This window comes from Apis cerana, linkage group LG2 (genome assembly GCF_029169275.1).
Source record: "Apis cerana isolate GH-2021 linkage group LG2, AcerK_1.0, whole genome shotgun sequence".
NCBI classification, from domain to species: Eukaryota; Metazoa; Arthropoda; class Insecta; order Hymenoptera; family Apidae; genus Apis; species Apis cerana.
Genome location: NC_083853.1, coordinates 13,185,497 through 13,197,344, shown reverse-complemented (window position 1 = coordinate 13,197,344; position 11,848 = coordinate 13,185,497). Strand labels below are relative to the sequence as shown.

Here is an 11,848-nt window from a genome sequence, read left to right as displayed (position 1 = left end):
AATTTGAATAACTATTATATATATAATATTATTGTTGTAATAATTCAAAACTGAAAAATAAGTTTCTATATAGAAAAATTATAAAACAATAGTATTTATATTTTAATTAAGACTACTAGGAACTAACATATTTTATAAAGTTGTTATGCATATTTATTTACTATATTAATATACAAAAAAAGATATATGTCACGATTCCGATATATATAATATTCTGACATCAAATTTCAAAACTAATAGATTAAACAAATCGATAATATTCAAATTTATTTCTATACGATCAATAAATGTCAAAGTTAGAAATGTTTTTTTTATAAATAATATAAATATAGAAAAAAAAAATATATCAACCGAAATTTATTAATACTATTAAATCACATAAAGATTAAAAATCTCAATAATTTAACAAAAAAAATAATGAATTTAATTATATGAATTCAAAAATTCTAATGATTGTAATCATGTAATTTATATATTAAATAATCCGAAAAATTAAAAATATTAATAATGATAATTATAAAAATAATTTGAGAAGTTTTTTATACTTAAATTCAATATAAAGAATTATAGAAAATAATAGAAAAGCAAATTTTATTTCATATATAAAACGATTAATTCACTTATCATACAAACGATATTACTAATTACCTTTTCTTTTACAACAAACCAAACAATTGAATTTCACACAACATCAGGAAAATATGGGACTTACTAACGGGATTTCACGAGAAGTCATTATGAAATGAATTTAATTTAAACATTATACAGCCGATGACAAAAATGTAATGCTTTCATTCTTGCTGCCTGACTGGTTGTAAATTGTTATTCTTTTACAAGTATCTTATAATTATAATAATAGTATAATATTAATATTATATCAGACAGATTCACACAACGTTCGCAGTATGAAAAGTGTTTTTTTCTTTATATATTTTTTGTTCCTTTTATGTTCCTTTCTGCTAATGTTTACGCTCCCCAATGACTAATACATGTAGCACAAATACTTAGTAATCGTTTTCGTTTAAACGTGAAAAATGTGTAAAAACGTGAACGTTCGATGCAACGACGGTACAGAGCATTATTTTGGGGAAGGGAATTTGCGTACTGTTTTTCACTTGATTTCTCTCAATAATATTAATAATTTTGGATTTGCTTAAATACTCCTAATTCCTGTCAGTGGCTCGGAGCTTCTCTTCAACAGCTTCTTCAGAAGCCTCTGATAGGTCTGTTGCCTGTATATATTTTTGCACACCAACTAAGGATTTTTTCAAAGCATCAAAAGAACTAGAGTACAACATCTTCTTCTTAACTTTGGCCGTGTCAGGACACCACGACATCAAAAACAATTTTTGTTTCTTGGAAGCCTGGAAAAATAATAAATCTAAATAAATAACCTATATTTTAACATTTATTAATAATTTTTAATGTTTCAAATAATATTAAAAATTACCTCAGAAGTTCCCTGACATTGATGAGTGTACTCAAAATCGAAAAGGCCATAGCGACATTCTCCGCTACCACCTTTTTGCAAATCTTCAAGAAAAGCATCATATGCTGCATCACGAGGTCCAATGACTTCAACATCAATTTGTTTCTCATCTTTAATGTAAAAGATCACATATCGATGCTTTTTGTCTTTTTTAATCTCTTCGTACGTTGTCTTACAAACGTCAGCCACTGTTACTCCAGATGCCTAAACAAACAAATAGGCACCTATTAATAATATTTATTAACTCTATAATATTTAATTATTATTTCTGCATTAATAAATTTTTTTTTTAATTACAACAAATAACTTTCAATAAATAAAAATTTATCGAAGTAACATGCAATCGTTGATATCATAAAGACGAATCAAATGTAATAATGAGTCACAAGGTTGCATAAGAGTCTGATAAAAAAATTGTTTATAAAACTCAATCGTACTCGTTGAAATTGATAGCGGTGACAAGAAACTTGTAACTCTTTATACAGTTTATGATACGTATCCTTATTACATGTATAACAATATGAAATGTTATTATAATTTTAAATCTTGTTAGATTATTTTATTTAAAATAATCAAAAAATCCAATAATAATTTGAATACCATATAATTGAAAATTAATTATAAGCGTTCAATTGAAATTGTATTCGCTGTTCGTTTCGTTGATTATATATTATCAGTAATTTATTTTTCAACTTCCCTACCTATCTCTACAATACCATTCTTTTAGATAAATAATTTTTTCTTTTAGTATCGTGTGAACATAGATTACGAGCGTCGGACATCTTTCTGCATTGCCATATATGACTAAGTGTTTGACTAATGATGAGATCGTGCCAGTATCGGTACTATCAGTACTATGCACGTCATGTTAGTCTGGCCGTTTAAGCTTATTTCGCGGGCAAACGTAGGGGACGTACCGAAATAAAGTCTTCCCACGCACGAATTCGATGCTAAAAGAGATCCGACGTCCATTTCTAAAGTTATCCCTTGCTCTCGGCACGTGCCACACGATACGGAGGTCTGTTCAATTGCCTGTTTTTTTCACTCTGTGGAAATTTGTGAAATACGACCATGACATGACACCCGGATAGATTCTGGCGAAGGCAACAGAATGAAGAAAGGAAAAAGAGAGAGAGGGAAAGAAAGAGAAAAGAGGGAGGGAGAAAAAAGAGAAAGGAAGGGAGATAACGATACAGATGGGTGGTATACACAGAGTAAAAGTTCGAAGTAGAATAGTTATTTTTAAAAGAACTTTTAGATAAACGTTTTTAATTCGAAAATCTATTCAAATTGTGAAAAATTTTAGGTTATCTTGCGATGAATGCAAGAAATCGTGACAAAACAAGCAGGTTCATGACTATAAACAAGAAATTGCAAGATCGCTAAAATTAGTCGAGTAAAACGTAATTCGATATTTGAAGATAAAACAGATACTTTGCCAGACCACGTATACAATTCCTATGTATTTGTTTAAACTTAGTTATTTACTAAAATAAATAATCTTAATTATTCATAATTAATAACGATTTAACTTAAAGTTATTCAACTAAATTTATTTTATATTTATATCACAATATCACAATATATTTAAACTAAATTTATTTGATATTATTATTTATAATATATGAATTTTATATATGAATTTTATATATGAAATCGATACGATTTTTACATATGAAACTGATAAAACAAACAAAAAATATTGTTTAAAGATAATATTTGTAAAATTAAATCGTTTTTTTAATTGATGATCGTTTGAATTTTTAAATAAATAATTAAAGCTTTTATTTATTTGATATAATGAACGTAAAGATCTATTGGGGTGTAAAAGAGCCTAACGAAAAGTATAACATGGTTGGAGGATAGCCAGTGGATGGAGGATGCAATTCCTCGGTCGATATTCTGGCACGACAGGGGATGCCGGTTAGGGCCAGACTTGGCTCCCTCTAGGGCGTTGTTGTAAACGTCTCTTGTGTGTGGCACAAGGTCAAACGGAAGATGATTCACCGATGAGGAGCGACATAGTCGGTTGTTTAACTGTCGATTATACAGTTCGTTTACATATGCGATATTTATATTATTTTATATTATATTATTTAATATGAAAATATTGAAAGTCAAAAATATTCAACTTTTATTAAAGAAAAATGAAATTTGAAAATATAACCATTTGAAAATATATAAAATTTCGGTAATTATATAACTGTTTTCAATTTTTTATTGTACAACCTTCAATAATATATTCAATAATTTCAATTTCTAATTATAATTTATTTTATTTCTAATAATAAATATTTTTCTCACAAAAGATTTTACATAGAAAAAATAAAATAAAAAATTAAAATTTTTAATCAATATCAATATTTTAATTGTTGATAAGAAAGAGAAAATGTTAGATTATTATGAATTAAAATAATAAAGAAAATTAATTCTTGCATTGCTGAAGATAATCAGCGTATTCATCACGTTTAACGAAGGCGTCAGTGAACTGAGAGTCACTGGCCTGCAAGAACCGACCTCCTTACAGGCTCATTGAATTTTTCCCTCTCTACCATACTCTTGTAGTTCACTGTCATCCTCAAAGCAAAAGAGAGGGGGAGGGTTAGTTTCGCAAGGAAACTCAACTCTTCATTACCAAGGATACAGCGTCTATTGGTAGCTAGCATAAATATTTAAAATGTATTCAGAGAACGGTAGTTACTACTACTTGTGCTAGTTTCACATGGTTAATTCTCTGTCGCCAATTTGCCGGAAACGAAATACGACTACTTAATGAATTCTTCCGGAACTTCGATAAATACAACGTTCACAAAACAAATCATTCTACAAACATGAATTCTTAATTAGTAAAAAAAAGCTTATGAAAATTGATTTATTAATTACGTCTTTTAAACAATTAAATAATTTTTACTAATAGAATATGATCACAATTAACAAATAGCACTTTAGATAATATAAAATATGAAATTTGATAAGTAATTCATTTTTAAATTACACACTGTATTTTGCCTTTATATGTATATTCCTATAAATGTAAAATTTTTATTAGACATAAAAATTCAAGAAAGTTTTTTTTTATAAATTTATAGTAATTATCAAAAATAAATAAATAAATAAATAAAATGTAATAATATAGCAATTTAAAAAGTTAAATGCAAATTAAAACTCGATAATCGATAATAAAGTTCAATATTTCGACATCATATGAAGATTGGTATGAAATTTAAATCTGGCATAACCTATATTCGTTATATAAATTTTTGGCAATTATAATGAAAATTTGAGAAATATTTGAACTCAGAATAAGATTATACCATAATAACAATATTTAAATGAATTTCATAGCATTCAATGAAATCAATGTCAAATAGTAGTATATAATAAATCAACACAGTATAGGAAACAAAGAGAAGATCCTTATTTGCTCAATATTAAAATTTATACATGAAATTTTATTTTCATATGATTATTCTAATATTTGTGAAGAAATTAGAATAATATAATTTTAACAATTTATTAAATTAATGTATATAGAAAAAAATAAGAAGACTAACCGTCAAAAATGTTAGATTAGCGGGAAAACATCTTTCTACTGGAGAAACAAGTTTCTTCTTTCCTTCTAATTAAATACAACTGAAAAAGAATTCACCGAAACCATTACTATGCGACGATGTATTACAATATATTGCAACTTTTTACTTATCAACGATATATAATTTTTTCTCGATATCGATCACAGTTGCTCTTTGAGTCTGACTGTTGTATCACGAAACTGGAAATGAATCATCCGTTTCCTGGAAACAAGGAATCGCGAATGGCACGTAAAAATGCACCTACATCAAAAGTTTTAATTTTGTTTGTTCATTACTAAAACTATGAAAATTAATAACACAGATGATTTCAAACAAGTACAATATAAATGATATCAGTTGATTGGTGTAGCCAAAAGAAGAAAGTCGTTCTCGCGGCGTATTGCCGGGACAGAAATGGCGACCGGCGCGTCTGCTTCGGCCATAACCACAAAGTAAGCTTTGTATCAATTTCCAAAGGATCATTGACATTTTTTGAGATATAGATACATGCACAGTATAATATTTACCATTTCGTGATGTAGTAGCCGATGAGAAGAATCACGTAAACAAGCACTTTAACCTACACTTTCACGAGAGCCTTGGTCTGGTGGAACTGGATAGGCGCAGTGTCCAGTCGCGGGGGTCGCGGCTCACGAACGAACGGGAAGGGAGTCTCCTCTCTTAGCTAGCTTTCTGCGAATCCTGTATCCCTACGCCTGCGCGCGCGCACTCTTATTAACTTTGTCTTGATTGGTTGATCATTGACTAACAAAAATTCATAATTGATTATACGAATACTTTCTTTAGAAAAATTCACTAACAAATTGTATATTTTGAATACTGTCTTCTTTTTTATTACAAATCAACGAATTAAATACATGCAAGCCTAAATTTTATTTTGTAACCGGTAGAATTATTTTAATGCGCAAGCGTTGTGTGATGCGGTCATGCCGGTATTTATACAATATTTAATCTCGTTTAGAATACGATTTTTTCTTAGATTATCTTGGAAATAAGATTAATCAATCAATTTCTTAATATCATAAAACACTTATACAAGTCATTGAAAGAGCAATGATATATAATTTGTAGAAATTAATCATCGATGTGATCTGCCGGTGATACCAACCAATCATAGTAAAGGACGTGGGGAAATTACCTTATATGGGCAGCGGCATGCAAGCGACCGCATACAGACGTCGCGCGTCGTTCTGTGCGCATGCTGCATGCTTTGCGTGCGCACAACGCGCAATATAGTTGACATTTTCAAAAATATTCCGACCTTTACTAACACAATATTAAATTGAGGGTAATTTTCAGTAATTTTATCTTAAATACTAAATTATTGATATAATGAATTTTTTTATTAAATATTATTAAATTAAAAAAATTATATTATTTTTTTTTAAATTAAATAGCTTTAATTTCATATGGATGCTTCAAGTAATATGTACGATAGATATACGTATATTAATATGACATTGTATTTATATTTAAGAAATAACATTATGATCATTTGAAGCACAAAAACTCATAATTTATATCTTCATAAATATATTATTCTTAAATACTATATTTTAATATGCCAAATATAATTAAATATAATATTTTTATATATTAAATCTGTATAAAATATTTGGTTGAAGAGATATGAAATATAAGTATATATTTGTATGTTTATATATATATATATATATATATTATTGTAATACTGTTGCCAATCATACAGCTTCAAAGCATTTGCGATACATTTAAAGATTTATTTAATACAATTAGTCTTAGATTATTGCTCTAATTTATAATAATATATAAATAAAATAATGAATTATGCTACATAAGCACAAATTAAAAATTAAAAAATACTAAAGCAATTTATATCAAATATTAAAATATAATTAATTTATAATACATGCGAAAAGTTATTAATCACATCAAAATTTAATTTATTATTATTTTATTTTTTAATGTAATGATTTTTAGTATAAAAACTGAGTATTATAAATATTCATTTCATAGATTCTAGAATATTTTTTGCAAAGCAAATAAATTTAAATTTTTTTAAAAAATTTTTTCCATTTGATAGAATTTAAGTAAATTCTTATTTCTTACAAATAAATATATGAATTTTTCTATATTTTTAATAGTACTGTCTAGGTACATATATGTACAATTTGGCGAATTTGTGGATAGAAGCAAACATGTTTTGTTTTAACAACAGAGTAATGATTCTAATTAATATTTTATATATATGTTGTTTATCAGTTTACATAATTATTTGTGATTTTGATAAATTATATTAATAATTTTTTGACATCTTGGATAAATAAAATTATATACTAAAATTATAATATACTTTGAAACAAAAATATTTATTTATTCTATAAAGATAATTTTTTTTTAATTAATCTGTTTTTTAAATTAATATTTTGTATTTATAAAAAAATGCATTTTTTGATAAAATATGAACAAAATATGAAGTTTTTATTTATTCAAGATATCTAATTTAAAATTATATATATTAAAAAGTGATATTGTGGAAAAAAAAAAAAAAAAAAAAATGTAATCATTTTTAGATATTAATAAAAATCATATTATCATATTATAGTTGTTAAATATCTATCAAACTTGACAGATTAAAGTTAACAATAATTGGATTAACTAGACATAAGAAAAGTATATATCTAAAAATATGTTTTTATCATTATTTAGTACAGAAATATATATATGTATATATATATATATATATATAGATATATATATATATATAAGAATTTTGCGTTTAAATTATTTGAACTGTTTGGAGAATATTTACAAATTTTTATAGTAAAACATATTATTCAAGCATCTGTAGCCAAATTATATTGGCAGTATTTTGCAGTTGTAATATTATAACACTGCAAGGAATAAAAAAATATTTATACGTATTCATAATGTTCTTATGTAAATCAATTAATTATAAACTTAATTATTAAAAGTATATTTTCATCCAGTTCAAATATATGTAATTTTTAATATTTTTTTACTATAAGGTGGCCGCTTATTAATATTTATTTTAATGTATAAAACACAGAAGAAATGTCACATTATAATATACACAAATCATGATTAATATATTTGTGATCCATGCTGATTTTTGTTATTAAAATTATCTATTAAAGATTTATATTAAGAAATTAATTATATATAATTCTAAATGTAGATTTTATTTTTTCTTTTAAATAAAAAAGTAGAACTTTTGTTAAAAGGTAGAAAAAATTGTACCATTAAATGAAAAAAAACAAATGCAGTTATAAAGTTCTTAAATAATTCAAATTGTAATACTTTTCTTTTAAGTACCCCTTAATAATGTTCTTTAAAAAACAAATATGTTCTAATGAACATTAAATTGTATTCTTTTGTAAAGAATACAATTCGTAAATAGAATTATATGGTAGGAACCACCTATCTATCCTTTCTAAAAGAAGGAGTCATTATTTATAACAAAAAATAATATTATATATGAGAACTATACATAAGCTTTTTCAGTCAACCGTTACAAGACTTCGTCTTCTTTTTTAGAATTAATCAGATCAAAGACTGATTTTTTTACTTTTAAAACTAATAAAAAGTTAGATTAGTCCTCGTTTTTTCTTATAATCTTCTAAATTCAAAGATCGTCGAGGTCCAGTATCCTTGATATTACTAATAGGTTTCGGTAATACACTAACAGGATTATCTGAAAAAGAAGAAAATAAATATTATGTATACATTTCATATTAAAAAAAAACATTTATAGGATAAATATAATAAAATAAATATATTTTTTTACATGACTTACTTGGAATTGGTACTTCTAAATCTATTGTGATATCAAAGTCATGAGCATTAAATAAATCTTCAGTACTTTGTTTTTTCTTTGTTTCTTGACCATTTTCTTTTTCATTACATACTGTCACTGTCTCAGTTTGTTGAGGACTTACTTTATCATTTACTAGAGCAGTAGATGATACCTCTTCATCTTCTGGTTTAAAAACCATTCGTGGTTTTGTACTTCGTCTGGTAAATGGATCATCTACTTTTTTACCTTTATTAGCTTTAAATTCTTCCTATTATATGAATAATATAGAATATATTATATGAATAATATATGTATAAATTAACATTTTAATAATTTTATATTTTAAGGTAGATATTTTATAGCTTACCATGATTGCTTTTTCTGCTTCTTCAACATTCTTTTTTCGGTTTCGATCATTAATATATGATATACTAGATATTGTTGCAGTACGCATTTTATCAAGTTCGGAAGCACGTTCTTCAAGTTCACTTAATTCTTGATTAAGTCGACTGGCAGTTTCATCATCTCCTCTACAATTAGCTGCATCTCTTTCACGCATAAGTTGTGCTTTTTTCATTGCATAATTATATGGTGTTTGTTTAAATCTTTCTTTTTCTCGTACTATTTTTTCTATATCTTCTTCCTTAAATTCATATACTAAAGCTTCTTTAATATCTTTTAATTTTTGTTCAACTTCTTCAAAAGTAGGCATTGATATTCCTTGCAAAGCACAAGTTTCTTTCCATTTAAAAAATTCAGATTCGGTAAATTCTTGATTCGATACAAATTCTAATCTAAATACACGTTCTTGGGCGCCGTGTCTTAATTTTAATCCTTTATTCGTTCTTGTACCACCAAGTTGATATATTTTTCCTGTTTCACAAACACCACTAATTTCAGCTACTCTGTATACAGGTTTACCATTATTGTTTCCAATGCCAATTCTAACAAAACAACCTTGCACCACTCTATCAAAGAAAGGTAAATGTACAAATCTTTCCATTTTATGACGAGATAATCTAATTTTATTAAGATCTTCCTTGGTACTGACATATATTGGTTTTTTTGGTTTTGCTTTATTACTGGTAATAGATCTGCAAAATCATTTGATTATTAATATCATTAACATTTAATTGATTCTTTTAATAAAAAAAAGAAAAAGAAAGAAAAAAAACTGACTTTTTATCAGTTTCAGAATCAGTATCCCTACTATCACTTGAAGATGATCTACGTTGAGATGATGGTTTAGTAATGTCTTCTTCTTCACCACTATCTGATGAGCCACTATCATCAGAATAAATATCAGATGCTTTAAGTTTTGTTTTATTTGCTCCTCCTTTATGATCATCTTCTAATTCTTCTTCTTCAATATCCTTTGATTGTTGTTGTTGTTGTTCTATCCTTTGTTTTTCTTTTTCCTCTAATTAAAAAAAATAAAATATATTTAATCATAATAATTTCTAGTTAACTTATTTTTTATAATTCTTATTATATTATATTATATTATATTATATTATATTATATATTTATTCTTTATTTTTTTAATATTTTACCTCTTTCTTTTTTCTCTTCTCGTCTTGCTTTTAAAAGAGACATTGCATGAAATTTTTTATCTTGTTTTTCCTCTATAGTTTTCTTACGATCTTTACTCCGTTCTTTAGGATCTGGTGCTCTATCAACTTTTTTCTCTTCTGTACCTTTTTCTTTTTTCCTTGATTCTTTTTGTTTTTTTAATTCTTGTTTTTTAGCCATTCTCAATTTTTTTTCAATCTCAAATCTTGTTTTCATAATTTCACGTTGTTCAATACGTTTAAAAATTTCTTGTTCACGTTCTTTTTCTGTCATTTGAGCAAGTCTTGCTTGATCCTCAGCATCTCCCATTAATTTATCATCATAGCCATCATTAAATTCTTCTTGGCTAGAATCAGAAACACTAGCATCCGAGTCTGAAACTTCGCCTAAAAACAAAAAATTATTAATTCTATAATGTCATAGAATTATAAAAACATATCAAAATTTTATCTTAATGTTTGTATTAAATAATTACCTTCTTCTGGTTCTGAGATTTTTTCAGGTTCTTTTTCACTAGCACTTTCTTCGCTACTAGACTTTGTCATCTTTCGTTTATTTCTTTTAGTTGGTACTTTCTTTTTCTTATTTTTGCCAGCTTTTGTACCCCAATCATCATCTGAATCTGATGTATCTGAATCATGTTTATTATCTTTTTTAATATTACTGGTTTCTTCATTAGATTGAGAATCATCTTGAGCTTTTCCTTTTTTCTTTTTGGCAAGTGAGAGTAAGTCCTAAATCAAACATACATAAATTTAAAATTAAAATTCAATTGTTTTATATAAAATAGATAAATTTATTAAATGTATAAATGAAAAATAACATATAAACTGATATATACAAAAATATTCTTTTTCTTTTAATAAGTAATGAATTATTACAAATTAAAAGCTAAATATTTGAATATCTAAATCTAAAGATATATCAGTAGGTTATGTAAAATAAATTTTATATATATATTTTTTTATAACATATTTTAAAGATTTAAAAATAATATGAAATAAATAATATTATTATTAAAATTGATTTGTTTAATTTTCATTGTATAAGAAATGGAACAAAAGCATAAAATAAAAGATATGCAATTAAGATTTTTATGTAAGGTTATATCATTTACATTATCCAAATCCGAGCCACTTTCTGATGCACTGCCACTACTATCAGAATCTATAAGAGCGTGATTCTTTCTCTTTGGCATTATTACTAAAATAAGCAAATGGAGATCGTGAAAATTGCACGCCCTCCTAACAAGGGTAAATTTAACGTCATGCAAGATATAATAAACTAGGAAGACCGCGTAGAACCAAAAACGTTAAACATCAACGTCGATACAGTAGCGTATATCATGCCATTCGTTCCATAGCAATCTAGTTTTATAATCAAAATTATAATATTATA

The 11,848-nt window shown here is 25.9% G+C and overlaps 2 protein-coding genes and 1 long non-coding RNA gene across 3 annotated transcripts; 1 reads left to right on the top strand and 2 right to left on the bottom strand.

Moving 5' to 3' along the window:
* Window positions 1-574: 574 nt before the first annotated feature.
* LOC108002905 (cofilin/actin-depolymerizing factor homolog) lies at window positions 575-5,730 on the bottom strand. The gene is made up of 3 exons (XM_017064887.3): window positions 5,589-5,730; window positions 1,451-1,693; window positions 575-1,364 (listed from the first exon to the last, which is right to left on the bottom strand). Exons 1-3 carry the CDS (start codon window positions 5,589-5,591, stop codon window positions 1,164-1,166), a joined length of 447 nt encoding a protein of 148 aa, XP_016920376.1. The 5' UTR covers window positions 5,592-5,730; the 3' UTR covers window positions 575-1,163.
* Window positions 2,325-3,687, top strand: LOC108002906 (uncharacterized). Its single transcript, XR_001766924.3, has 2 exons — window positions 2,325-2,716; window positions 2,796-3,687. It is a non-coding gene; the product is annotated as an uncharacterized LOC108002906 (long non-coding RNA).
* LOC108002688 (RNA polymerase-associated protein Rtf1) lies at window positions 3,022-11,795 on the bottom strand. The gene is made up of 9 exons (XM_028669146.2): window positions 11,568-11,795; window positions 10,926-11,184; window positions 10,432-10,836; window positions 10,058-10,298; window positions 9,246-9,972; window positions 8,879-9,146; window positions 5,589-8,776; window positions 5,044-5,122; window positions 3,022-3,526 (listed from the first exon to the last, which is right to left on the bottom strand). The coding sequence occupies exons 1-7, from the start codon at window positions 11,646-11,648 to the stop codon at window positions 8,670-8,672; spliced, it is 2,088 nt and encodes a 695-aa protein (XP_028524947.2). The 5' UTR covers window positions 11,649-11,795; the 3' UTR covers window positions 3,022-3,526; window positions 5,044-5,122; window positions 5,589-8,669.
* Window positions 11,796-11,848: the final 53 nt, after the last annotated feature.

Excerpts from the sequence above, each read along its gene's own strand:
- LOC108002688 (XM_028669146.2), bottom strand. The coding sequence starts at position 11,648 with ATGCCAAAGAGAAAGAATCACGCTCTTATAGATTCTGATAGTAGTGGC. Across the intron at positions 11,185-11,567 it reads GTGGCTCGGATTTGGATAAT|GACTTACTCTCACTTGCCAA; the intron begins GTAAATGATATA and ends TGTTTGATTTAG. Across the intron at positions 9,973-10,057 it reads GATTCTGAAACTGATAAAAA|ATCTATTACCAGTAATAAAG; the intron begins GTCAGTTTTTTT and ends ATGATTTTGCAG.
- LOC108002905 (XM_017064887.3), bottom strand. Across the intron at positions 1,365-1,450 it reads AATGTCAGGGAACTTCTGAG|GCTTCCAAGAAACAAAAATT; the intron begins GTAATTTTTAAT and ends TTATTTTTCCAG.